We start from the raw sequence: 25,449 nt of genomic DNA on the forward strand, positions 1-25,449 counted from the left end.
GAAATATGTTGGGTTAGTATAATTTGCAGTACATGCATGAAAAACGAATAGTTTTGTACGCTGGTTGTCGGTTTTAATATTATTTTTTGATATTATTATTCATAACACGTCATTAGTAAACCTAACTACCAAGTAGTAATTACGTTTTTCCCTATTTTTTTGAATATTTGGGTAATTTTAGCATTCATAGAAAAAAATCTTGAATGCATTGTATCACAACTGTTATTTTTTTCAAGCATTTAGTTTCCAAATTCTGTTGAATATTTGGTTTTCATATCTGGCAACATGGCAGCAACCTTAAGAGCAATCCGGTCAGTTATAAAGCCAAATTCACCTCTCAACAAACTCTTTAGTTCAAGCTCAGCCTCATTTCAAGGCATAAGGTTGGAAGGTTTCCAAACCGGACGCTTTACTGATGTTGGCACAAGACACATCTTTAACGAAGACCATGACATGTTTCGGGAGTCAGCTCGGAAGTTTTTTCAAGAAGAAGTTGCCCCTTACCATTCCGAATGGGAAGAGGCTGGTCATGTGAGCAAAGAAGTATGGCAAAAAGCTGGTGAAATGGGCTTATTAGGGGTTAACATCTCCGATACCCATGGTGGTATTGGGGGAGACTGGTTATCAGCTGCTATTGTTCATGAGGAGCAAGGTTACGTAAATTGCTCTGGCCCTGGGTTTGCTTTGCATTCTGACATTGTGATGCCTTATATTACAAAGTATGGTACACCAGAGCAGATTGCCAAATATATTCCAGATATGACAGCGGGCAAGCGAATTGGTGCAATTGCCATGACGGAGCCGTCTGCAGGAAGTGATTTGCAGGTAATTGATTGCTTTTCTCACAGTATTCATTGCCATAATGCTCGCAGTGTGTTCAATTGGATCATTTTCCCACACCCTGTCATGCAACAAATAAGATTGCCTTTTTACTTTGTGCCCATGTATGTATTGGTGTAAATGTGGCAGAGGTCAACTGGCGGTTGAAACCGATTTTAAAACCAGTTGTTTTTAGCATATCCATGGTATTGTCATCCAGCCAAAATGCAAGTTGGTAGTCGTGAAAATTTATTTGATAGCCTTTACATTGCTATTTTTGTGTTTAATTATTACACATTTTTCATCAAATTTTACATTTTTACCTTTTTTTCTACCAATGTATTGAATAAATGCTTCGTAAAAAATTGCATCATTCTTTTTAACAGGGTGTTCGCACTTTTGCCAAAAGAGATGGTGATGACTGGATACTGAATGGAAGCAAAGTCTTCATTACAAATGGTTTCATGTGCGACGTCGTTATTGTGGTTGCGATCACAGACAAAGATGCAAAATCTGCTGCACATGGCATCAGCTTATTTCTGGTGGATGCAGACACCCCAGGATTCACAAAAGGGAAGCCTTTGAAAAAGATGGGATTAAAGGCTCAGGTAATTTTGGGCCAGAAAAATCCATTGTCCATTTTGCATTTCATAGAATCGAAGACCACACAAATCGCTTTAAACATCCTTGCTGAAATAAGTAAAGAAACCAATCAGTCGGTTTTGAATATTAATGTAATAAGCCAATAAGGCATTTGTCCTTTTGCTTGAATCACTCCAGCAAGGCAATTTTGGGCACCTAACTTGTAGGCTGCTTATCTGATACGGGATTCTGGTGTTGTGAGCGCATTTAAAAATTATTTCCAGACACAGACTATACGCTCGAATTCTGGACATGTCTGGGAAAAATTCTGGATGTCTGGTAACCCTATTTAGTATGGCATGCGATTACACAAACTAATGCTCAGTGCAAGCTTGTGTTAATTGTTAAGGGTGAATTGTTTAAGTATTGTTTGATTGGGATGAAATTTGGACAGTTTGTCCATTGTGCCATTGTTAGGTGTTGATTGTTGTTTTCCAACCTGTAGCCCCAACGTTTACCCGCTAGCCCCCTAAAAAGTGGGAATTTTTTAAACAATGTCTGAATTGGATAAAATTTGGAAAGCTTGTAGAGTATGCCATTTATAGGTGTTGATTCTTGTGTTTAACCCTGTAACCCAAACATTTACGCCACATGCCCCCCAAAATTGGACAATTTTTTTAACAATGGCTGAATTGAATAAAACTTGGGCAGCTTGTAGTGGGTGCTATCTATGGTTGTTGATTGTTGTTTTCCAACCTGTGGCCCCAACATTTACCCCACTAGCCCCCTACAATGGGTGAATTTTTTTAACAATGTCTGAATTGAATAAAACTTGGGCAGCTTGTAGTGGGTGCTATCTATGGTTGTTGATTGTTGTTTTCCAACCTGTAGCCCCAACATTTACCCCACTAGCCCCCTACAGTGGGTGACTTTTTTTAACAAAGTCTGAATTTAATGAAATTAGGACAGCTTGTGCAATTTTCCAATAATAGCAGCTGATTGTTGTGTTTTAGTCTAATTTTTCGCTATTTACCCCTTCATTTTTCAGATAGAACATACAATAGAAAAACCTTTAAAAATGACCGAATGGAAGAAAATTTAGATAGTTTGCACTCCACATAGCATGTTTATTTATGCTCAGTACCAATCATTGTGTTTGACCTTACAATACCAAATATTCACATGGTTATTTGTTGAAATGCATTATTTACAACTTTGCATGTGTGGGGACCCATGAGTTTCTGCCTGCAGAAACAACTAATGTTATAAAAGACAGTGTGTGATATGGGACCCAATATAAAATAAGTGTAGGGAATATATTATTTTTTTCAAATAGGTTGTAGTGTATATGCAAGGGCAATATGTGCTAAGCCACCCTTCTAGTTTCAATTGTCATTGCGTCGATCTCTAGTTTAGTACTTGGGCTGTTTTGTCTCAATGTAAATTAACATGCAATCGCATTTTTTTGTCCGAAAACGCTTGACAAAAATTTCAATTCGCACTTTGTTCAAAACATTTTTGACAAACACACTGAAGGTGTAAGGTCAACAAATGCGAAAAACACACACATTAAAACACCTAAAAATATGCAAAATTACACCATTGTGTTGATTCAGGATACATCAGAACTTTTCTTCGAAGACTGCAGATTACCATCCAGTGCATTGCTTGGTGGTGAAGCTGGTTTGAACAAGGGTTTCTATCAGCTTATGCAAGAATTGCCACAAGAACGACTTCTAATTGCCAACTTGTGCATGGCTGCATGTGAATTCATGTTCGAAGAAACTAGAGATTATGTAAAACAGCGAAAGGCATTTGGAAAAACACTTTCCCAGTTGCAAACCATCCAACATAAATTGGCTGAGATTAAAACAGAGGTAAAAAAATTGCACTTCATTGTTTTGAGGGCAGTGACTCTTAACCTTTTCAAGTGTGTAGTACACTTAATTAACTTAAATGTACTGCATAGGCAAAAATTACTTTCATAGGTGGGTTGTTGGGAAACATACATAACCACCTATTGACAAATTGTGTTATCTATTTTCTTAGCACCTTACATTCTTATTAGTGGAAACATCTTACATTACAGACTGCAGTGGCTAGAGCCTTCTTAGATCAATGCAACGCTCTGCACAACATTGGAAAACTGGATACATCAACTGCTTCGATGGCTAAATACTACATCACCGACTTGAACAACACTGTGGCATACAGATGTGTTCAGTTGCATGGAGGATGGGGATTCATGTGGGAATATCCTATTTCCAGAGCGTATGTTGATGCTCGTGTTCAGACCATTTATGGTGGAAGCAATGAAATTATGAAGGAATTAATTGCCAGGCAAATCCTTAAGGATCCTTGAACATTTAATATGTTATCCCCAAAATTCTTTCCCGTTTCTTAAGATCGAAAAACGTTCTTTTCTGTTGTCGTAATTGATGACCAGTTCACTAAAATATATATATATAAGTTCACTAAAAATGTGCTACAGTATGAAATGTTGATTCTTTTTTGTGTTTTTTGTCGATACTGGAATGAATGCACACTAAATATGTAAATTCACAAATTTATTATATAGTCCTCAAAGAGCAAATACAATTAAAAACAGATGCAAAAAGCTGACGAAGTTTGGGCTTTAACCCTAAACATAGGGTGTTGGTTAACATTTTCGTATCCTAAGATTTATTATGCAAATATACCGACTAATTTGCAAGTTCAAATGCACAATTAATGTTTGCAGTGTCTTTTACAACAGAAGAGAAACCAAGCATAGGAATAAAAACGTTTTAAAGAGTAAAAGAAGCAAACAGAAAAAGGGTGTTAGTTAAATGTTTGTGGGGGTTAGGCAATGTAGCAACCCTGAATAGGGCTCATAAAACATGCAGTAACAAACAAATGCAGTCCAGCGGTAAGTAAAAGGTTCGTAAATAACAATTTCACGTTTGTTTGGTATTAGTTTATGGGATTGACCAAGGTGAAGCTTGACAGTAGCCAGTAATAACCAATGAAATAATCAATTTCATACCAAGTTCAACAATGTATTTGAATTCCGGATACAAGGCTGCATTAAATTTGCCAACAAACAAATTACAAAGTGCAGAAAAACTACAATTTGCGGTTGCCCAACCAGTTAATGACCTACTAAATAATTTCAACCTTCGGCATAGATAAAAATGTCTACCATATATATAAAAAGAATTTTCACCACCAATAAATAGGTTTATTTTAGAAATGAAACTGTTTTTTGTGACCTTTAATGCACATTGTTGGCCAACTTTTGGCAAAATCCAAGTTGCTAGTATACAGTATATTCAAGTGCAAAACATTTAGACTGTTGTCATCCACCGAGTGATGACACAAGCAATGCTTTACTTCCCATTAAAACATTTGCAAGGGGGAAAAAGATCCCCAAAGGCCTGGACATAAAAACTGGCGCATGAAGACAATTTTAACACAAATATGTTTGATCCAGCCAGCAACCTAAGGTTTCAGTGGCAGCAAAAGAGTTTTTTGACAAAAAGCAAAAGCTGTATTGGCCTTGAAAGGGGAAAGTTACAAATGAATTCGCTATTTACAGATTGCCTCGACAGCTCAAAGAAGAAAAGTAAAAAGCAATTTTTGTATGTATATATTATGTATACTGACAAAATGTTTTCAAAGGCAATAACAAGTAAACAAATAAAATCACCACAAAAATTCAGGATTTTTGACACAAATACCTCAATAGTAATAGTTTTTTAAAAAGTTTAATTCAATATTTTTATTGAGTACTTTAGGTGAAAAATTCCTTTAGTCTGACTTTGAGGTAATAGATTTGAAATTGTAATGTCTATGACATATTTGTTCTGACTTAAACTTTAATCAACCAATACTGCATGTAGGCCACCATGGCTAAAATTGAATAGAGCAACTTAATGCAGCAATTTTTCAGCACAGGGTTTGGATAGTGGAGCAATTTTAGGCAGAAGTTCATCGCTGTTTTCACTATTTTCTCAGTACCCAGTTACCATATCTTCATGGCCAGCCAGGATATAGAGATTGGAAAGGTCTTTTGGGTTATCGGTGGGTTTGCTTTCAAGCACGATGACTCTGTAATTTGAAACTTCCATTTGAAATTCCACTTAATTTTGTTTACAATTTATTTAAATTTTTTTCTCTCGCACTGTATTGGCATTTTCAGTTTCATTCTCCAAAATAGGCTGATTTTAGAATTTTAGAATCAATCAAATTAGTGTTAATCTAATTCATGTGTCCCTATGGTTTGTGGTCATTGGTGAGATTCAATATTTTTGTCAGCCGGTTCTATCACAAAAGTCATATTTTTCAGCCGGTTCTGTTAAAAAAAGTCCATTGACAGTAACCAGTGATGCTAACCAGTGTGCTGATCACATAAAATTTTGTGAGAAGGTTCTATAGAAATGGTGTGAACCGGCTGAATCCCACCACTGGCTATGGTGTATATCTTTATATACCTATCACATATGTAAATTTAATTAAATTTAAAACTACTCTTCATTCACCGCACAGGAGAACACATCTAATCTTAGAAAATAGAAATAAAAGACACAAGCAGTGCCCCATTTATAAAAAAAAGGGTTCACAACCAGCATTTAATGGACACTTACGAACCTGTAACAACTGAGCAGCCTGAAAATCCTGCTGCGATCGCAGATTTCTTGAGTGACTTCATTATTTCGGAAGCTTCTTCCCTGCATGCCATGCTCATGAAAAGCTAGTATGCTGTCTTGAAGGCACACTGTACAAAAAGGTCAAATTCAGAGGTCATTGAAACGTTAGGTATGATCAATAATTATGAGCAACTTCTTACCAATGTTTTTCGTATTGAAATCAAAGTGCAATTCTGACGCAAGTTTTTTGCTCGACTTCAGTTTTCCAGAGAGGCTGATAATTTTGACATCACCTGAAAGCAATTGTGATGGTCAGATATATTTTTTTACAATTTTCATATATGGTTTGTACATAAACACTCAAGTTCTGGAAATACGACCTGTGAAGTTGATAAAATACCCAACTTTCAATCATCTTTGTATGGTTTAGCATCTACTATGGGTAGTGATGGGACGATACCAGGTTTTGAAGCGAGTACCGAGTACGAGTACCACATGTATATACCTTCGATACCGAGTACCGAGTACGATTACCGAGTACTTAAGTGCAGTGTTGTACTTAGTTGTGTATCACCTGCTAATTTATCTGTCATGGTCGGCGTACAGGCGTGCACACACACATGCAGAAAAAAGTAATCTCCATACGATAGCGAAAAAAATACGTAACCTGGCGGAACTTTTTCCCAAATTTGTACTGTCCAAAGCATATATTGGCACAAAGTTTTCAGTGTTCTTATAGTGTAAATCGGCCTTCGGTACTCGCACGTTGGTATCGAAAACTAAGACAAAATATTTCGATACCGAGTACGAGTATCGATACCACTGAAATCGTTCGATACCATCGATACCGAGTACCGAGTACCGGGTACCCGTCCCATCACTAACTATGGGGTATATTGGGAGTCATGAAAAAGTTTTGAATTGTCAATGCAGGAAAAAAACCCACTGCATTAGGTAGTTGTAAACATAGCAGTAACTTACGTTCCAGACAAACAAGCAAAGTGTCCTTTTCCAACTGAGTAACATTGACAACTTGCAGAGGAGTCCCTGCATTCTGTGGATCAGCAAACCATGAAGAATTGGTGTTGAGGTTGATAGTGTCCAGGTGGTAGGAGGGTTGCGGACCTTCTTTGGCTAAAAATAAGTAGGTGTTCAAAACTATGAAGTAATATTTTGAAGTTTAGCCTAGACCAGTGTAATTCAGTGCCCACAAGCAATTGTTTGATAAGGGTAGCTAAATGGAGGTCGAGCACTGAGCATCTTATGTTAATGCTCGGTGCTCGGCCAAGCACGCTCGGTGCATTATGACGTCACCAACATTCCCAATTCCATGCTAGTATTGTAGCCTCCAAGGTCCCTTACGTCACGAGCGGTGTATTAAACTGTACAGGCCCCAGAAGTACGCATTTTTCAACATTTAACACAATAAAAAAGTCATTTTTGTTCCTGGATACCATTTCGAACACTAGTTTCGTAGGTTAGCAGGGCATGAATATGCAAACTTAATGCTCGGGTTAGTCTGTACAGCTGCTCGGCCGAGCACGAACATTTAAAACAGTGATGCTTGGTACCGAGTACTCGGGTTCTGGGTCACCTTGGCCCATCCCTAGTCAGACTCCTTACATTACAATGAGTCAGGCAAGGGCACACAACTTGTGATACAAAGACTTTTGCTATGTTTTCTTACCAACTGCTGCTGAAGGCTTGGTATGACTCACTCCGTAACAAATCAATGGATACTCTGCCTCTGGCGTGACAAGAAGTTCAAAAACGCGCAGCGGGTGGGGAAGGGGGTATTCAAAACTCTACAACACAAAAAATAACTTTGTACACCAGTGGTTGTAAACCAGTGGTTCGCAACCTGTGGAAAATTGTACCTTAAGGGCTAAATTAAAATTTTTTGGAGATAATTAGGCCTATTTTTTATTTTGCCAGACATTATCCATTTCATGGAATATTTATAAAAAAAAATTATGTGGTTATTCTCAGCGGTTAAGAATAGTAAAAAGGTTAAGAACAATTATGGTTGATTAAAACATTACTATTCTTATTGGTGATTAATTTTTAACAGTTAGTGTGTATTGCATGCTCTGCACTTCAATGCAATGTCATTACAGTTAGGTGTACAGTGTAAATGTTACAATATTTAATTTGTGACACATGGGCACATAACACTAAGCACAAACACTATTATTATCTTGAACCAAAACAATTTAAAAAAAAGCTATTCTAAAAATGGCAAAATTATTTCTATTGCTTCACTGGTAAACAAATGGTATGTTTACAGCACACAAGCTCATAAAATTCAGACTCTCAAATACAACGACCCCAGTGCAAATTTAAGCTCAAAAAAGAAAAAATTTGAAACACACTGACCTTGATTAACAAGAACTTTTGCATAGGTTCATACCACTGCAGTAGGCTGATTTGTTGGCACAATGCAGCACATAGATATTTATGGCTGTTATATTGGTTACGAACAACTGAGCAGCGTTGGCATCCTTTAGTGTCAGGCACTTTCATCGAAACAGCAAACCGTCTGTAACAATATGTGTACAAGGCATTAACAACAATATCATACAAGCGTACATTGCTCAGGGGTTGCAAAATCTTTTTTTTTCATCTAAATCAGACAACAGTCTATGTTTGGTGTCATTTAAAGTCGAGGTGTGGCATGCTTGCGTTTAATTCCTTTGTTTATCGCGCACTGTAATACAAACATTCAGTGTTATTTACCCTGATAAAGGCAACCTGTATAGGACGTTGAACTGCCAGTACAAAAATAAAACAGCTTATATATTTAAATCACATCTTTACTTGTGGTGTCGCACCAACTAGGCCCAAAGAAATAGGACTTTTTTACACAGCCACTAACAAAACATATTAGAGCATTTTTTAATTTGGGCTGCATAAGAAATCTATTGTCGATTTTTTACTCTTTAAAGTTGAATGACAATCTCAAAGAGTCAGACTTTTTAATTTCTAGAAGTTGAAGTTGTAAAAATTCTCGTAAAAAGTGAAATCTGAAAAAAAAACAGAGATTATAAACAGCATAGCATGGCCTTACCTAGGAACCATTTTTTCAGGCAAATGTATACGCTGGTTTCTTTGTGCATTTTCGTGCAGAGCAACCAGATTGTGGGCATACAACTGTGGGGTTTTGTTGCCTGTGTACAAAATATACTCAAGGTTAACAATAAAACATTTATTTTATGTTGCTTGCAAGTTTTCCTGTGATCATGATAATCTCATCAAGAATCTAAAGTTTCAGCACATTGGGGATTGTGTTTCTGACCTAAACCTGAAAATGAATATTTCGGGGCAAAAGGGGGTAAATTCAATTAAAAGTTACAAAATCATTTAACATACTGTACATCCAACAAAGTATGAAACTCTTAGATCACATACTTTAGTAAGTATAGACATTTTTTGAAATCTTATGTTTTGGGGGCCTGAGGGTATATGGCTGGGTTATCTGGGGTCAAACTTTTGAAGGATCAACTTTCTATAACTAACTAACATGAGTGTAAATTTGAATAAGTTTAAAGCACTCTTTCTTGACCAAATGCCAAGGACAAACCAGCGTTAGACAGAAAAGATTCAGACGAAAACAATATGTGCACCCTTTCGCAGTTTAACCTGCTTTAGCATAAGTTTATTGTATTTTTAAGTTAGCTTACCAGAAATAGACATAAGCATGTTGCTTATGACGTAGAGCCACACACATTTTCGTGGGAATAGTTGTTCCATTGTGTTTTCGTGCAACTCATGCAAGTTGAGAGTGTAAATGCCTTCGTCGGCACCGAACAAAATATATTGGTCATGTGAGTCCGGGTGTACCTGCAAGAAAACAAAGCATGTTTCTGCAACATCTTTAACTCAAAGGGAAAAAGTTTTCATTTTTTAACACAGCAAAAATTATAATATCATAAAACTCGTACAATTTCCATTAAAACATTGACACTCCAAAAAACAGTGCTTTTTGTCAGCATATAAGTAAAAAACTAGGATGGCTTAGCACATATTGCCATTGCACATACACTGTGACCTATTTCTTAACATATATTTACATCCGACACTTATTTTATATTGGGTCCCATATCAGTCACTGTCTTTTATAACCTTAGTTGTTTCTGCAAGCAGAAACTCATGGGTCCCCACACATGCAAAGTTGTAAATAATGCATTTCAAGAGATAACAATGAGAAAGTTTGGCATTGTAACGTCAAACACAGTGATCGGTACTGTGCACAAATAAATATGCTATATGGAGTACAAACTATTTAAATTTATTCCATTCATACATTTATTAAGGTTTTTCTCTTTTATGGCTATCTGAGAAAAAAGTGTTAAATAGTGACAAAACAGGCCAAAACACAAAAATCAGCTGCTATTAATGGTGAATTGCACTTGACTGTAGGGGGTCTAGTGGAGTAAATAATAGGTACTACAGAGTTTAACACAACAACCAACACCTACAAATGGTACACTCTACAAACTGTCCAAGTTTCAATTAATTCATACATTGTTTAAAAAATTAAAGCATTTTGGGGGGTAAGTGGGGTAAATGTCGGGGCAACAGGGTTAAATACAACGTTCTACACCTATAAATGGCACATTCTACAAGCTATGTGCCGTGATCGCTGGTGTGCATGAACTCTTCAGGGCTGATCCCAGTTATGAATGCATTCATCTTACCACATAAGTAATAGGTATGTTTTCTTAAAACACTAGTCAAAATGGTGAACTGTGGCAATAAACATTCCTTGTACTAATGTTATATATAATATAATGTCTACTGTAAATCTAGTACTTACCCAACTTGATGCACAGTTAATTTTCAATGGACAGCCGTTAAATACTTTCGTAAAGCACGCTCCCATCTGCAACATAAGTATTTTATGAGTTGTGATACAAAATATATGTACTTTTGTGCAAGTAAAAGTAAAATACCAGCATTAGTTGCAATCAACCGTAATATAAAATCACACAGCCTCAATATTTTTATTGTCCAGGCAAAGCTGTATGTGTTACAAATGCAAAAAAACCTAGGTTAAACTGGATTCGGTTAATCCGGATCTTCACCTAATTCAGAAAAACTCAAGGTGCAAATGATTTGTAATGTGGTAAGGCTTTACATAAGTGACATCAGTTAGATCTCCGGATCTTCGCCTAACCCGGACAAATTTTTGGCCCAAACAGGCCTGAATTAACCGAGGGTTACTGTATATCATTTATTTGCTTTGTGAATCCAAAGCCCTTTAGTTGTTCGGAATTAATTAAACAAATCGGTTAATAGCATAAAAAGCTTGGCAAATTGGATGTGCATTTATGCAGAATTTTCTGTATTGGCATGTATCATAATAAAAGTATAAATGAATAATCATTTTGGCGTTAATATCACTTACATGCACTTTGGGGGTTGGGGGCAGCCCATTGATGATTGTCTGTTGATTACTTGACTGCAAAATAATGAAAAACACATTTTCAGTACTTTTTTGGCCGAGCTAAAGCTTAAAGCCAGACAAAACAACGTTTGCAAAATCATGTCATTCCCACAAACTTTAATGCAACCAGCTTCTTCATGCAGGAAAAAATAGAAAAAAGGCAAAAAATTGTAATCAGCAAGCTTTTAAATTTATAAAAATAAATAAATTAGCATTCTCACTAAGGCTGGTTTGGGCGCAGAGGCAATCTCTTTTTCCACAGATGTGGTAAACTTTGATTGATTAGCAGGACTTCCAGTTGGCGTTATATCATCAGTGTCTTCAGGGTGTGCAAGACTCGCTCTAGTCATTGCAGTGGGCGGAGTTGCAGGCATTCGATTAACTAAACTAGTTTCCAAAAGGCCACCATTTAATGCCCGTGAGGTCGGGCGGACCGGCGGTCTTCCCGTTGCTGGGTCAGCTAGGGGTCCATAACCACCTATCACACTTGGAGAGTTTCTGCGCCGTGGGGGCACAACTGGTGGGTCTTCTTCTGCAGTTACCCCATTGTTAGCATAGTTTGCATTGTAGGGTGGTGGCTTTGGTGGCCGTGAAGGTGCAGCGCTTGACGTGGGGCCAGTTTCTTTGGGTGGCCTACTTGGCGGTCCCATTGCGTTTTTGACAGGTCCGATAAAATCTGATCCGTACTCTCTTGGCTAAAAAAACGTATGATGCAAAAATAAAAAGCAAAACATGCAAATAACGTCTGCAGTAAAATAAAGCATAACTTGATCAAACACCAACGAAAATAAAATAAATTGTAATCAGAATGTTCAGTACATCTGCAATTTTTCACAAGGTAAGGCAACCAACAAAAATGAAAACTTGGGATTATATGCCTAATTTGTGTCTACAATTTAAACACAAGTATTTCTTTAATCAATGTATGGATATTTCTGGATAATAGCAACTTTATTCGCTCATTTTTTTCGCATTTTTTTCGCTCCTTGACTAAAGATAGGCTACTGTTTTTGAATTCATTATGCAACATAATACAAAATTTATAATTAACCCAAAATCACCAATACTACTTAATAAATATAGGGATATGGCAAGACAGAAGCTCTCTTTCACCTTGCAACATTATCACATTATACATCACTATAAAACTTAATAGTTTTTTCAAATTCCTTTTTAAAAAGGGTTGCCAAACCTTGCGTTTTTGCGAAGAAACAAACAACACAAACACTTTGTACCTTGGGAGGAATGGGGGGTCCGGCTGTTTTGATTGTTCCAGATGAACCATCAGATGGTCTCATTGTTCCGGAACCCTCTCTACAATGAAAATATAAAAGATTATGTTATGAACTAAAGGAGAAAAGGTTGAAAGGCTAATTGCTCATGTTGCTGTTTTGCTGTTAGGTTTATAAATGCCAAATATGGAAACACATTTTCGAGCCTCTTTTTAAACAATAAACTGAGAGTGCCAATTTGATTGAAATGTATATTCTGAAGTTTTTACGTCAAACAGTTTTGTTTTTCTGCAATGTGATTTCACATTGAGCAGTGAAGGTTTTTAAAAAAAATGCATTCAATAATTTTAATAATCAATAGAAATGGGCAAGTTGAGCAAGAGTACTCGGTACCGAACATCGCTGTTTTTGATGCTCGGTGCTCGGTCAAGCAGTTGCACAAACCGACCCAACCATTCAAATTTGCATATTCATGCCCTGCTTGTATAAGGGACCTTGGAAAGCTTTAAAACTAGTGAGGAAATGGGAATGTTTGTGACATCACAATGCACCAAGCATGTGAGTCATTTTTTAAGGTCACCAAAATCAAGAAAATTAATCTTGCGTGAAAAAATTGCATTTCTAAATTTAAGAGAAACATCTAAAGCACAATTATACAATAACTACTTTTGAACAAAGATCAGAAAAAAGCTGATTACTTACTCTTGATCAAAATAGGCTTCATGACCCCTGTAATGTAAATTATTGGGTCAATTGCTATGAATGAATAAGAAAATATGTCTTAGCAGATAAATTAAAATTGGCGAAACTGTAAGAAAGATTTGGTCATGCAGGTTTCGAAATAATATGTAAATGAGTCATTGCTGAAAACGTCCGAATTACTTGATGTAAACGCAAATAGAAGCCACATTTAATATTTTAATTGCTATGTCCATAATTATGCTAAGTGTGCTTTTTTAGGAATTACACGAATTTCACAATTATGTGGATGCTAAAAAAGTTAAATTTAGAGTCAATTACAGATGTACTGGGTTTTTGCAGATGTAGATTATGTGTATGTGGTTTGTTATGCAAAAAAGGTGAATATAGCCACGCAAATAATAATCAACTGATCCATGCAATAAAAACGTGCAAAACAGAAAAGAAAATATCATGAAAGTACATGCATGTTGCTGGTGCAGTACAATAGAACTTTAAACGAAGTCAAGCAAGCATTACAGTCAACAGCCATTGCCCTGAATGTAAAAAGCATTTGCTGCAATCCAGACTTAACCATAAAGTGGGGATTGGCATATCTAAAGCTTAAGCCATAAAATCATGTGGGTTTAAATGGAGAAATAAAAAGGGTTGCAATTTGTTTGGTTAAGATAACTGGGTCTAAAACACAGGTTCTTAACCCTTTCTCTGTTATTTACCACTCGGTAGATTTTAAAGATTAAAATTTACTCTGAGGACAGTAATTGTGTGTGTGTCCTAAATATGTTTTATATCTATGTCCAAAATATTCAAAATGCATCTGGGTAAGAACTTCAGTATAAAAAAATGTTGTATGCCACTGATGTACATGTTTGTATATATAGAAGTATTTTTAAACTAAAAAGGAAAAAGGTGTATATATTAAACTTCAAATATAGTAAGTCTTGATTAATCTCAACCCATTTGGACCCAAAAATTTGTCCAGATTAGGAAAAGATCTGAATTAGCCAATAGGGATGGGCCGAGCCGAACCAGAGGTCTCAGTACCGAGCATCGCTGTTTTTGATGCTCGGTCGAGCAGTTACACAAACTGACCCGAGCATTAAATTTGCACATTTATGCCCTGCTAACGTACGTAACTAGTGTTCGAAACGGTATCTATGAACAAAAACGAATGATTTTTCAAATGTTTTAGATGGTGGAAAAGCGCGTACTTTATGGGCATGTCAGCTTAAAAAACACCGCTGGTGACGTAAGAGACCTTGTAGAGCTAGAACGTAGAAAGGGGATTTTTTGTGACGTCATAATGCACCGAGCGTACTCGGCCGAGCACCGAGCATTAACATGAGAAGCTCGGTGCTCGACCAAACAGAACATTTGCAGTTTTGGCACATCCCTATTAGCCAATGTCGATTAGTTCAAACCTTATCACATTACAAATGATTTGTACCTGAAGTTTTGTCTCAATTAGGCGCAGATCTAGATTAACCAAGGTTTACTGCAGCTAATATTGAGATGTGATCATATTCTCACATTGCCATTTGCGAGACTTCGAAAAAATTTGTGTCAAAACATTTTTGCGTGAAATAAGGTCATGGCAAAAATGATAAAAAATTACAAAATTTGTTAAGTTAACCTTGTCAGCTGTATAGTCATTGTTAGTACACACCACTTAGTAACAATAATACTGATGCATGTGTTTTTTGTTTCACCCAGCTTATGGTTAAATCGAGATAGTAGCAAGTGTGAGAGAGAGCATAAAGTGTCAAGTATTTACCGTGAGTGTAACTCTTCTTCAACGCAACGGAGCAGGCTTCTGAACGAGTTAGAAGGCAAAAAAATAAGAAACAAATCAAAAGTCAATGTGTGATCAATGAAATAATACAGAACTAGCACAGGGTGGTCTATAACTACAAGCAATAAACACAAAGGCAATAAAACTGGAAATAGGTTTACTACATACAGAAATCTCCATTAATTCGGACCCCTTTAGGACCAAAATATGTGGCTGGATTAGGCGAAGATATGGATTATTTAAAGCCTTGCCACATTACAAATCATTTGTACCCCAAGTTTTGTCCGTATTAGGGGAAGTACAGATTAACTGAATCCTTTATAACCAAGGTTTACTGAACACAATAAACAATAGAGGCACTAACATATAAACAATAAGTTTTGAAGTTTTTTTAAACCCGCATGGCCGTAACCATTAGCATATTTATTGAAATTCCTTGAATGTATTTGGGTTAACTCAGCTAAGACAAGTATTCACTTATTATTGGAAATGCTTAAGAGACCAATTTAATTTGGAATTGTGCCTTTAGTAGGGCTGGTGTACCAGATACTTTGCACCACCTAATCGTATTTTTCAAACTTTGTGTGATGGGAGTTTTTTTGATCAGGTATTTTTCACAAAACGCTTTTTTTCACAGTTTTATATGTTTACCAGTGTTAATTGTCAAAAAAATTACAGTTTTAGACTATTTCGCTGTCACCCACACATTAAACTATGCGCATATTATAAGTTTAATTAAGGTGACTATATTTGACAATGACATACAACAGCAGGGCAGAGATTTTTGCAGCTATAATTATAGACCAGCCTGAACTAGATTGTTTAAAAACATGACGTGATTCCACAGGTGGCAATCCATTTGTGGTTGCAAACAACATGCAGTCAAAGCAGTCTGACAAGTGAATACCAAACATACAGACACAACTATTTCAAGAAATGAAACATGTGCGAAACGACACTCAACTAAGGCTTAAAAAATCCACACACAAAATCCAACCAAAGACTTTAGAAAAAATGTGATTTTTGTCACAGCCATTACATCAGTGGTTCCCAACAGGAGAGGAATTTGAAAACTTTAAGGCAGAATTGACTTTAATTTTTACATGTGGTTTGTAAATAGACACTTACGCTTTGGAAATATAACATGTAAAGTTGATAAAAGACCAAATTTTAAATGATCTTTGTATGGTTTAGCATCTACTATGTGAATTGCTAAGGGAGGAATTCGTCGAAAAAGGTTGGGAACCATTGCATTACAACTTTATGCCTACACGTTATTTGTATAAAAAAACTTTTTGAAACAACAATAGTATATACTTTGCGACAGAAAACATTAAATTACTTTTTTATGGCTAAATAATTTTGCATATTGCCTTGTGTTACTCATTACTCACACACACTTAGGAAATGCTAGCAAACAAAATATTTAAAGTTCCCACAATAAATCACTTTTATTAATCAAATGTACACCTACTACAGTGCATGTGAACTATTGTAGAAAAGCACACAACAGTCTGCCGTGTTCATTGGCAAAGCAACATGCGTTTTTCAAGCACATCATTAGCCATGAGCAGTGGGTTTTTAAGGGTTGAGGTGCCATAAGCAAAACAAAGCATGATTTTGACAATAGTTTTGTTGTACAAATACAATAAAAAAAGGACATGTTAGAACCAATGTTACCACATAAACATGTACTTTAACTAGTAATGCATTTTAGTAGGGCAAAAACCGGGAGGAATTCTTACCAAGAAAGGAATTTTATAACTTGAGGGGAGGAATTTACTTTAATTTTTAAATGTGGTTTGAAAATAGACACTTTAGAACACCTAAATAGACATTAGGTATGCTAATATAACCTGTGAAGTTGATAAACTACCAAATTGTAATGATCTTTTTATGGTTTAGCATCTACTATGTGGTATATTAGGAAGGAATAAAAATGTTTTGAAATGTCAAGGGAGGAATTCGTTGAAAAAGGTTGGGAACCACAGATTTAAGTGCAAACCAAACCAAAATTGTGTGTGAAAAAAATTGTCCTATTTAGTAATGATGAAGTGTGGAGACAAACAGAACCCAAAACTAACAAAATTGTGACAGAAAAAATTATACCAATCCTATCTAAAAGTACAGCAACATGGCCTAGCAATAATGCAACTGTTCAATTTCTAAGCATTAACTAGGCATTAGTGCAAATGGCAAAAGACTAAAAGCAACCAGGACCTGTGGTGCACACATTTACACAGCATTTGCATACCACAATGAAAGGACAATTTTAGGTTTGTGATTCATGCTGTATTAATATACAACTAATTGTGAGACAAACTTACTTTGAGCCTTCTTCTCCCGTCCACCTTTCATCCACATCCTAAAAGATTTAATTAGGATGAGAAATTTTTAAAAAAAGTGCAAAGTACTGTGGAATTTAATATATTAAAACATTTTAATGCTGTTTTGGCCAAAAAAGATTTCAATTTACTAATATTGTTAAAAAGAAAGACATCAATATGGTAAAAGTGCTTTAGTTCATGGCGTCTAATTCGAAAATCACTTTTGGTTTTAAATGTCGAAATGCCTGCTTAGTAAAAATGTTTAAATTTTATTTTACCAAAAATTATGTTTTCAGTACAGGTATTCGAATATTGCAGTAAACCAACCAAGTGAATCATTTTAAATTTTCAGGAATACTGTTGAAACACAGGAGTAATGTGTCCAAATGCGAAAATAAAAGCAAAATCAAAAGCATTAGTTGCCTGCAAAAAATATGCAGATTTGCAATGGCCTGTGCATTTATGTGAAGACTATTTTAGAACCTAAGTTTCCTGGCCTTCATAAAAAAGACCTTGAAGGATATTTTTGAGCAATATACCCTATCGAGTTTTGACATAAATTTAGTGTAGCTTACCTCAGGATCAGTTTCTCTGTGCAGTGGAGGCTGAATTTTGAAGTTTTCCACTAAAAAATCAAGCAGAAAATTTGAAGCATATAAGAAACACAAACCAATTTTGACAAAATATTTGGATCACAAATAATAGAGTTTGTAAATCAATGATATGAAAGGAACTGAAAAAAGCCTTTTACAACTTTGCAGACCTCTACCCCCAAAAAAATTCACTATCAAAACCACTAATATGCAAGCATACACGCAGTGGTGGATTCAGCCTGTTTGCACTGGTTCTATAGAACCGTCTCACGAAATTTTATGAGATCAGCGAACCGGTCAGCATTACTGGTTACTGTCAATGGACTTTTTGTAACAGAACCGGCTGAAAAATATGACTTTTGTGATACAACCGCCTGACAAAAAAAATTTAATCCCACTTATACATACAAGGTATTGAAATTTTACAGAAGACAAATACTTACTTATTACTTCGGATTTTGACTTTGCCTGTCTGTCTTCACCAGGTTTCGATTGTCGAATCTGAACTCGAGGATTTCGGATCAGGTCCTCATCTTCTTCCTCATCAGGGGGACTCTGCGAAAAAATTAAAATCAGTCGACAATTTCTGAAACATTGTCGTAGCACATGTTGTTAGAATCTTTGTAGGCTTTTTAGACAGGGTTTGAAATTTTGTTTAAAAAGAGTGCTATACGCGCCAATGATTTACAATCTTAATAAATACGATGTAACCCACATTATGTATTAAAGCCTACAATGAATTTATTTCTCCAACCAGGTAACTTGAACAGCCATACAAGCCAATATATTTGTTAAAAATGTGACCAATGGCTAGGAAAAGTTATTTGTTGGCATTTATCAAATATGACAAAAGTATAATGATGGATATAACAGCCCAAATAGACAGAAAAAGGGTCATGATTTATTATTTTACTGTTTCAACAAATACTCATACCTACAATATCAGTGATATGTCAATGCGACTCAAGCGGTTGTAAATGGATGTAACTGATGTAGCCCTTCATATTACTACTGATAGCTTTAAGCATTTTCCAAGACGTTTGAATAATAAAGCATAATCGTTTTTAGGTGTATTTGGGACGTTATGTTTGCCATTAAACTTATGAACAGATCTGTTTTTAGGCAGAAATATAGGTATAACATGGGGTATGTAAATTGTTAAATTTTGTGGGGTTTGTACAAGTCTGGAACAACTGAATTCATTTTACCAAATGCCTCTACAAAACTGAAAACATTTTTAATATCTGACAATAGTACTTACATGGTCCCCAATTTGAATGTCCCTCACTTTTTTCAGTATATCCATTCCAAGCTTGGGAATGAGCCCATCTTGTGTTACAAACGACAACTGTAAAAAACATAGAAGAAACTTAATTGTGGTAATCAGTCTATTTCCAACAAAAAACAAAATTGTGGGGTTGCATTATGACCATAAAGTCACACTTCTTAATTGAAATTGAATTCTTTTTGAGGGGACTGATTACAATCGGCAAATTTTGGGAAAAAACAGCAAAAAATATACTTTGTTTTTTGGGTCTGAAACTGTTAAAGAATGGAGTCAGAGTTATTTTTAACCAACTTCACAACCCCGAACAAAACAACACTATCACCACACAGAAAAAGAGTATGTTTTTCTATATAACTCACAAAGGATGGAAACTTTTTACTTACAGTGAGCATTTTTTCTGACGATGGCCTTCGTCTTGGATTTTTAGTCAGTGCTGCCTTCACAAATGAATGAAAGTCCTGGCTCCATCTGCAAATGAAAAGAACTGTTAACAAAGTAGAAAAAATGTGACCATCTAAAATAGCAAGGCATAACTTTTTTATTATCATTATTTTTTTTGCCAGTTTTCAGTATTTGCAGCCCATAGCGATTACACATTAACAAACTGGAGTCCCATTGGATGGCTACAATAGCCAAGACAGCTTATCTATTGTCACCAGCTGCACTGATGAGACCTTATAGATTGGACCATATTATTTATTGGATTGTCGTTTTTATAATTTCAAATTATTTCTAAACTTTGTAATAGCACGGTGATGAAATAGCCTACAACATGTGTACGCATATAGCATTGTGAAATTCAGCTGTGTAACAACTTTTCAGCTCAAATTGTCTTTGATCTTTGTAGCCATTATACAACAGACAAGAGACTTAAGTATTTGTTTTTACAACAGCAAAGTGAACAAGGCATTCCTTGCCGCTAAGCTCAGCCATTCAAGCCTAAATCAACTGTTACCCACAATAGGGACATGAATGAATCTACATCAAACTCTAATCTGTCATGACATACTCTCTTAAACCATTTACCAGTGTTTTATATGATCTAAAGTTGGTAATGCAAACTTGCAACTTTTATTTTGTTTAAAAGTTTGCATGGAAATTTGATTTAAGTTGATAAAACTTCACAAAAACATTTTGAACTTAATTTTGCTAGAAATATCTCAATGACTACAAGATAGGTGTTTAGAGAGACTGTTGTGTTTGTGTGAGCAATTACAATAACAACATCAATTCATGGTGTACAACAGCTAGCTAGGTATTGTTGTTCTAAATGCAATCCGAAAATGCAAAAACACACCTAGCTTCAATTGAGCACACCAAGGAATATAGCACTACATTCTTTGCAACCTTATCTCATCCAGAGCTTAATTGACACAAAATATGACAGCCAAAGTTAAACTGTTTTGTGAACAGGCATATTAGAAAAAAATTCAAATTTCAAAACAAATTTCTGTTTATTTACAACTGTTGCAAAATTTGATAACTGGTGGGATTCAAGTATTTTGTCAGTCGGTTCTATCACAAAAGTCACATTTTTCAGCCGGTTCTGTTACAAAAATTCCATTGACAGTAACCAGTAATGCTAAATGGTTCGCTGATCTCATAAAAATTTTTAAGACGGTTGTATAGAACTGGTGCGAACCGGCTGAATCCCACCACTGGTTATTGCTTAACAGTAGAGATAGAGAGATAAAATTTGGATTTTTTACCTTGCTTTGTCTTTTAGCTTGGGTGGTTGAAAACTTGATTTGGACATGAGGAACAGCGCTCTCATGGGATGTAGATCGAACATGGGTGGTTTCAGCTCAGCGAACTCAATTGCTGTTATGCCAACGGCCCACACATCGCACTATGTTGACAAAAGAAAGTTCACAGGAAGGCGAAAAACTTAAATGTAAGCAATTTTTTATGTCTAATTTCTTTGAAACTATTACAAGGTAGTGAAAAATACCTACAGGTATCCATTACAAGGCAAATATCTCAACATGCAATAGTGTGAAATTCTTATTATTTATGTAAAAAATAATAAATAATAAAAACACTAAGACCAAATCACAGTGAAGATTAATGTAAAACCTTTTTTACAAATCTTTTTTGTGACTCAAGCGGTAGTATATAAACAGGTGTAACAGATGTGACCCTTCATATCACTGATGATGGCATGAGGATTTGCCGAAATGTTTGAACAATAAAGCATGTCGCGTTTTACGTCAATTTGAGCCATTATTTTCATCATTAAAACAATAATTGTTGCAGAAAAACTTATGATGTATTGTATGGCCTTATTCAGACTTTTAATTACACTTATTTATTCATTGTTATAGGTGTCTTATATTGTTTGTAATATTCATTGTAAGTTTTGCAGTTATTTTTTACAAACTCTTATAAATGCAGTCAATAACGAAAATTCTTTTTCGACCATTAAATTGCTACATCTACATACATCACGTTGTGTGGTATCTAAGCCACACGAAGTTTTAGCATAAGGGTAGATTAGTGTAGGAGCGTTGCGGTAGATCGTAGCTCTCTAAGGGACTGCTGGTAATGCCAGCTAACCACCGATCACATCCACTTGAATAAGGTTATTTATAAATCCCAGGAATACTGACACGTGTCAGTGCAAGTGACATTTCATGCCTTTGCTTCCAAGTAAGAGTCCTTAAGCTCCTATGACATAGTTAGTAACACAGTCTAGTGCACAGGAAATGGTTGTTTTGTGCAATTTGTCATGCAATTGGGTATAATATTAAAAGAAGATATGCACACAACTATTTTTTGGGCCACATGAATTTGCCAATATTTTTTTAAGTTTCAACACTCCAGTAACAAAAAACAGAACACTGATTTTAGTGCATACTTTTCTGTTAATAGAAAACTCCATTAATTTTTCCTTATTTAAAATCTACATTTTATAGTAATTTAAACTTGAAAAAACATGTCATAGAAATGTTGGCATTGTGTATGCAATTTTATGATGCTTAAATCAGCAATTGTTTTTTACACAAGCATTAAATGTCAAAATTGAGTTGTAATAACACAAATCTATTCACTGACACAGTTGTACTTCCTACTAACAAGTAAATGTCAATTTTTTGAATTTTAAATTTTGAGATAATAATATCTTTTTAGATTTTCACAGATGTTTATAGCAGCCATACAGCCTCCCCCTAGCCCAGACAAACCCTAGTAAATAATAAATCCTTTGCAAATACACTACTGCATTAAATAAACAAAATTTGGCCAAGCACCTTTTGAGTACACAATTCAGCAACATGACTAACTTATTGTACATAAGCATATGATGTGACGTTAACGGGAAAACCACAATGACAGTATCCATTATTGTTACCTGTTGATTGTAACCGCCTTTTCGTTCCACGGCAGCTACCTCAGGTGCCATCCAATACGGAGTTCCAATGAAGGATTTTCTCTTAGCGATAGTCTGCGTAATTTGAGCTGAGACACCGAAGTCAGCTAGCTTGACGTTGCCTTCGTCAGTCAATAATATGTTCGCACCCTATTGAGAAATGTTCTTTTTTAAACAAAAGGTAAACCCACAAAAGCATTTTTCGTGATAAATTTTTAGCGCTATTTTATATCTTTGAGAAAGTAATAGTGTATAAATTAAAAAAAGTTTTTTTTAAAAAATACAGTAAACCTCCGTTATATCAGATTCTGTTAATGATTTGTAATGTGGTGAGACTCGAACTAATCGACATCAGTTAGTCCGATTTTTGTGATTCAAATTGGTCCAAATTAACCAAGGTATAAATAAATAAAACAGCATGATGTTCAATAGTATGTTAAGGTAAAAGTAGCATTACCAATGGGCCAGATATTACAGAAAACACTCACCTTAATATCCCTGTGCATTTTACTCTCTCGATGGAGATAGGCAAGGCCCTGCAAAATAACACAGCACAGTTGAAAAATGCCATAAAATAAAGTTATTTGGCTTACAAAAACACTGTAAAAAGTTTAATAGACCACAGGTGAATGCAATGTTACAATACCTGCAGTGTTTCTCTACAGACGAAGGCTATCAGCTTTTCGTCCAAAGAGTGGGTCACTAAAAATATACGATTTTGAAAACATTGTACACATATTAAATTGCGTCAAGGAAACTGTACTGCTGTTTATGTTTAAAAACAATTTATAAAATCAAATATATGGGTGTCATAGTGCATAGCTTATAAACATACCATGGTAAATATCTTGCATAGATCCACCCCCACAGTATTCCATAGCAATCCACAATTTGTCCCTCCTACAAAGCATATGTCACAGTCACAATGGTTATATTAGGCACCAGCTAAACTTTGAAATAAATTGACAGTGTCAGTCATGTTAGCTCCCAAGCCAATTCAACTACCAGGCTGCAATACCATTAAGTATCACATACGTACAATGGTTTTACATAAAAGTTTTTCTATTCTTGGTTAACAAATTAATGCATACTTATTGTCAACACCCACACCTAGTAAAAAGTGTGTCAGGTACCAACAAAACAAGCTAATTACCCATATTTAATCAAACAGCATAAAAAAGCAATGAAAGTTAGGTTAATTCATTTGCCACATTGAATGGTTTTTTAATTTTTGTATTTACACATATATATTGGGTCCTTAAAAAATCTTTCTGACACCTGAATAGATTAGCTTGTTGTAATTGATTGTGGTTCACATTATACATACCTTAAATAGCTCCCATAGTAGGCAACAATGTTTAAGTGCTTGCAATCCTTCATCATAATGATTTCTTGCTGTATGATTGAAAAGTCATCACCTGCGAAAAAGTAACAAAGCTAATAACCAAATTCTATAATGTGTAACACACCACAAAATGTAGAAAACAGTGAAAATTAACCTGATTCCAACTTGATGACTTTGATAGCAGCAAGTTCTTTTGTTGCATTGTGTCTAGCCTACAACAAATAGAACAGTTTAGCAATAATAATGTGACATAAAAATGTAATAATTATAATGACAAAAATGTTGCACCATTCACTTTGGTGGTTTGCAACCGGTGCTATCCCTGGTGATATGCAAAGCATCTTTGGGGATTTTATTTATTCCATTTTTTGCACACAAATGGCATAATCAGACAAGGAATTTTTACTAAAAAGTTATAGGTAATACATTAGTGTGCTGAGTTCTTAGTTGTACTATATTTTTAGATTTATAAATTAAAAGCTGTCTGATTAAAGTGGTATGTGGCCACAGAAAGGTTGAAACCACCGATTTACAATAACATAAAAATGTAATATTAACAGATTTTGTGTATCTAGAAAACTTAAGCTTTACAATTGTGTGGGTTAAGTAAATTTTGTTTTGAAACTACTGTGTATTTTTATTCCAACGTTTCAACACCTCATACAGGTCGGCTTCATCCTGGTAAATAACACTGAATGCAACTAATACAGTGCACGAGAAACAAAGGAAAAAAGAAATACTCTAGGAATAGAGAATACTCTAATCTACAAAAACTTGCACAACATATAACCACAATGACTGTTTGCTAAAATAACATTGGAAATGGAATGCAAAGTTTACAACAATAAACTAATAGATGGGCCCATTTAAACTTAACAGATAAATTTGTGGTTCTTTAAAAACCTGTCATCTTGCGGACTAACCTTATACACATCTCCATACGTTCCACTTCCCACTCTCTGGAGAAGTTCAAAGTCATCAGTTGGGTTTTTGCGAGATATATCAGCGCTCACGGACGACATTACATATGGCTTGGTTTAAAAAATTTCTTGCTAATACCCACAAACGAAGCTGACCATTTCTGTTTTTCAGGTGTTGTTCATATTTATATTAGATTTACAACTACTAAAATGACATAAAAATTGAAATAAGCATTACTTTTGTACTTTGAAACTAAAATCTCCCATTCAAAAACTTTGGAATAGTAGCCACAAAGCACAAACTATGTAAAAATTGGTTTTAATTCGTCACTAGTTGTTCTACAGTAGACTAATTTCTGCTTTAAATAGGTTTATTAAGAAAAAAGCTAATGATACTATATTTATGTAGAA

At 35.3% G+C, this 25,449-nt stretch overlaps 2 protein-coding genes across 5 annotated transcripts; one reads left to right on the forward strand and one right to left on the reverse strand.

The window, feature by feature from the left end:
• The first annotated feature begins 201 nt into the window (after positions 1-201).
• On the forward strand, positions 202-4,128 carry LOC145203766 (long-chain specific acyl-CoA dehydrogenase, mitochondrial-like). Its single transcript, XM_080076072.1, has 4 exons — positions 202-825; positions 1,206-1,427; positions 3,018-3,278; positions 3,491-4,128. Exons 1-4 carry the CDS (start codon positions 286-288, stop codon positions 3,761-3,763), a joined length of 1,296 nt encoding a protein of 431 aa, XP_079932198.1. The 5' UTR covers positions 202-285; the 3' UTR covers positions 3,764-4,128.
• LOC145203764 (mitogen-activated protein kinase kinase kinase kinase 3-like) lies at positions 3,954-25,261 on the reverse strand. 4 transcript variants are annotated; one of them, XM_080076068.1, is made up of 27 exons: positions 25,042-25,261; positions 24,273-24,330; positions 24,101-24,191; positions 23,609-23,673; positions 23,420-23,475; positions 23,262-23,309; positions 22,756-22,923; positions 21,116-21,255; positions 19,790-19,874; positions 19,380-19,466; positions 18,562-18,673; positions 18,101-18,150; positions 17,526-17,563; positions 15,181-15,219; positions 13,410-13,436; positions 12,711-12,789; positions 11,697-12,170; positions 11,437-11,490; positions 10,846-10,911; positions 9,710-9,869; positions 9,097-9,196; positions 8,406-8,568; positions 7,717-7,834; positions 7,011-7,163; positions 6,230-6,322; positions 6,031-6,157; positions 3,954-5,490 (listed from the first exon to the last, which is right to left on the reverse strand). In XM_080076068.1, exons 1-27 carry the CDS (start codon positions 25,138-25,140, stop codon positions 5,394-5,396), a joined length of 2,847 nt encoding a protein of 948 aa, XP_079932194.1. In that variant the 5' UTR covers positions 25,141-25,261; the 3' UTR covers positions 3,954-5,393. The 4 variants fall into 4 exon arrangements, with proteins under 4 accessions (XP_079932194.1, XP_079932195.1, XP_079932197.1 ...); XM_080076069.1 differs by lacking the exon at positions 15,181-15,219; XM_080076071.1 differs by lacking the exon at positions 11,697-12,170.
• Positions 25,262-25,449: the final 188 nt, after the last annotated feature.

The sequence above is a fragment of the Phallusia mammillata genome, chromosome 8 (assembly GCF_965637545.1).
Source record: "Phallusia mammillata chromosome 8, kaPhaMamm4.hap1.1, whole genome shotgun sequence".
NCBI lineage: Eukaryota > Metazoa > Chordata > Ascidiacea > Phlebobranchia > Ascidiidae > Phallusia > Phallusia mammillata.

What these genes read in the sequence shown, in the direction of transcription:
- LOC145203766 (XM_080076072.1), top strand. Translation starts at nt 286, where the DNA reads ATGGCAGCAACCTTAAGAGCAATCCGGTCAGTTATAAAGCCAAATTCA. An exon ending in CTGCAGGAAGTGATTTGCAG is followed by an intron (nt 826 to 1,205) that starts GTAATTGATTGC and finishes TCTTTTTAACAG; the next exon opens with GGTGTTCGCACTTTTGCCAA. An exon ending in TGGCTGAGATTAAAACAGAG is followed by an intron (nt 3,279 to 3,490) that starts GTAAAAAAATTG and finishes CTTACATTACAG; the next exon opens with ACTGCAGTGGCTAGAGCCTT.
- LOC145203764 (XM_080076068.1), bottom strand. Translation starts at nt 25,140, where the DNA reads ATGTCGTCCGTGAGCGCTGATATATCTCGCAAAAACCCAACTGATGAC. An exon ending in AGTCATCAAGTTGGAATCAG is followed by an intron (nt 24,192 to 24,272) that starts GTTAATTTTCAC and finishes ACTTTTTCGCAG; the next exon opens with GTGATGACTTTTCAATCATA. An exon ending in ACATTCAAATTGGGGACCAT is followed by an intron (nt 18,674 to 19,379) that starts GTAAGTACTATT and finishes ATTTTTTCGCAG; the next exon opens with AGTCCCCCTGATGAGGAAGA.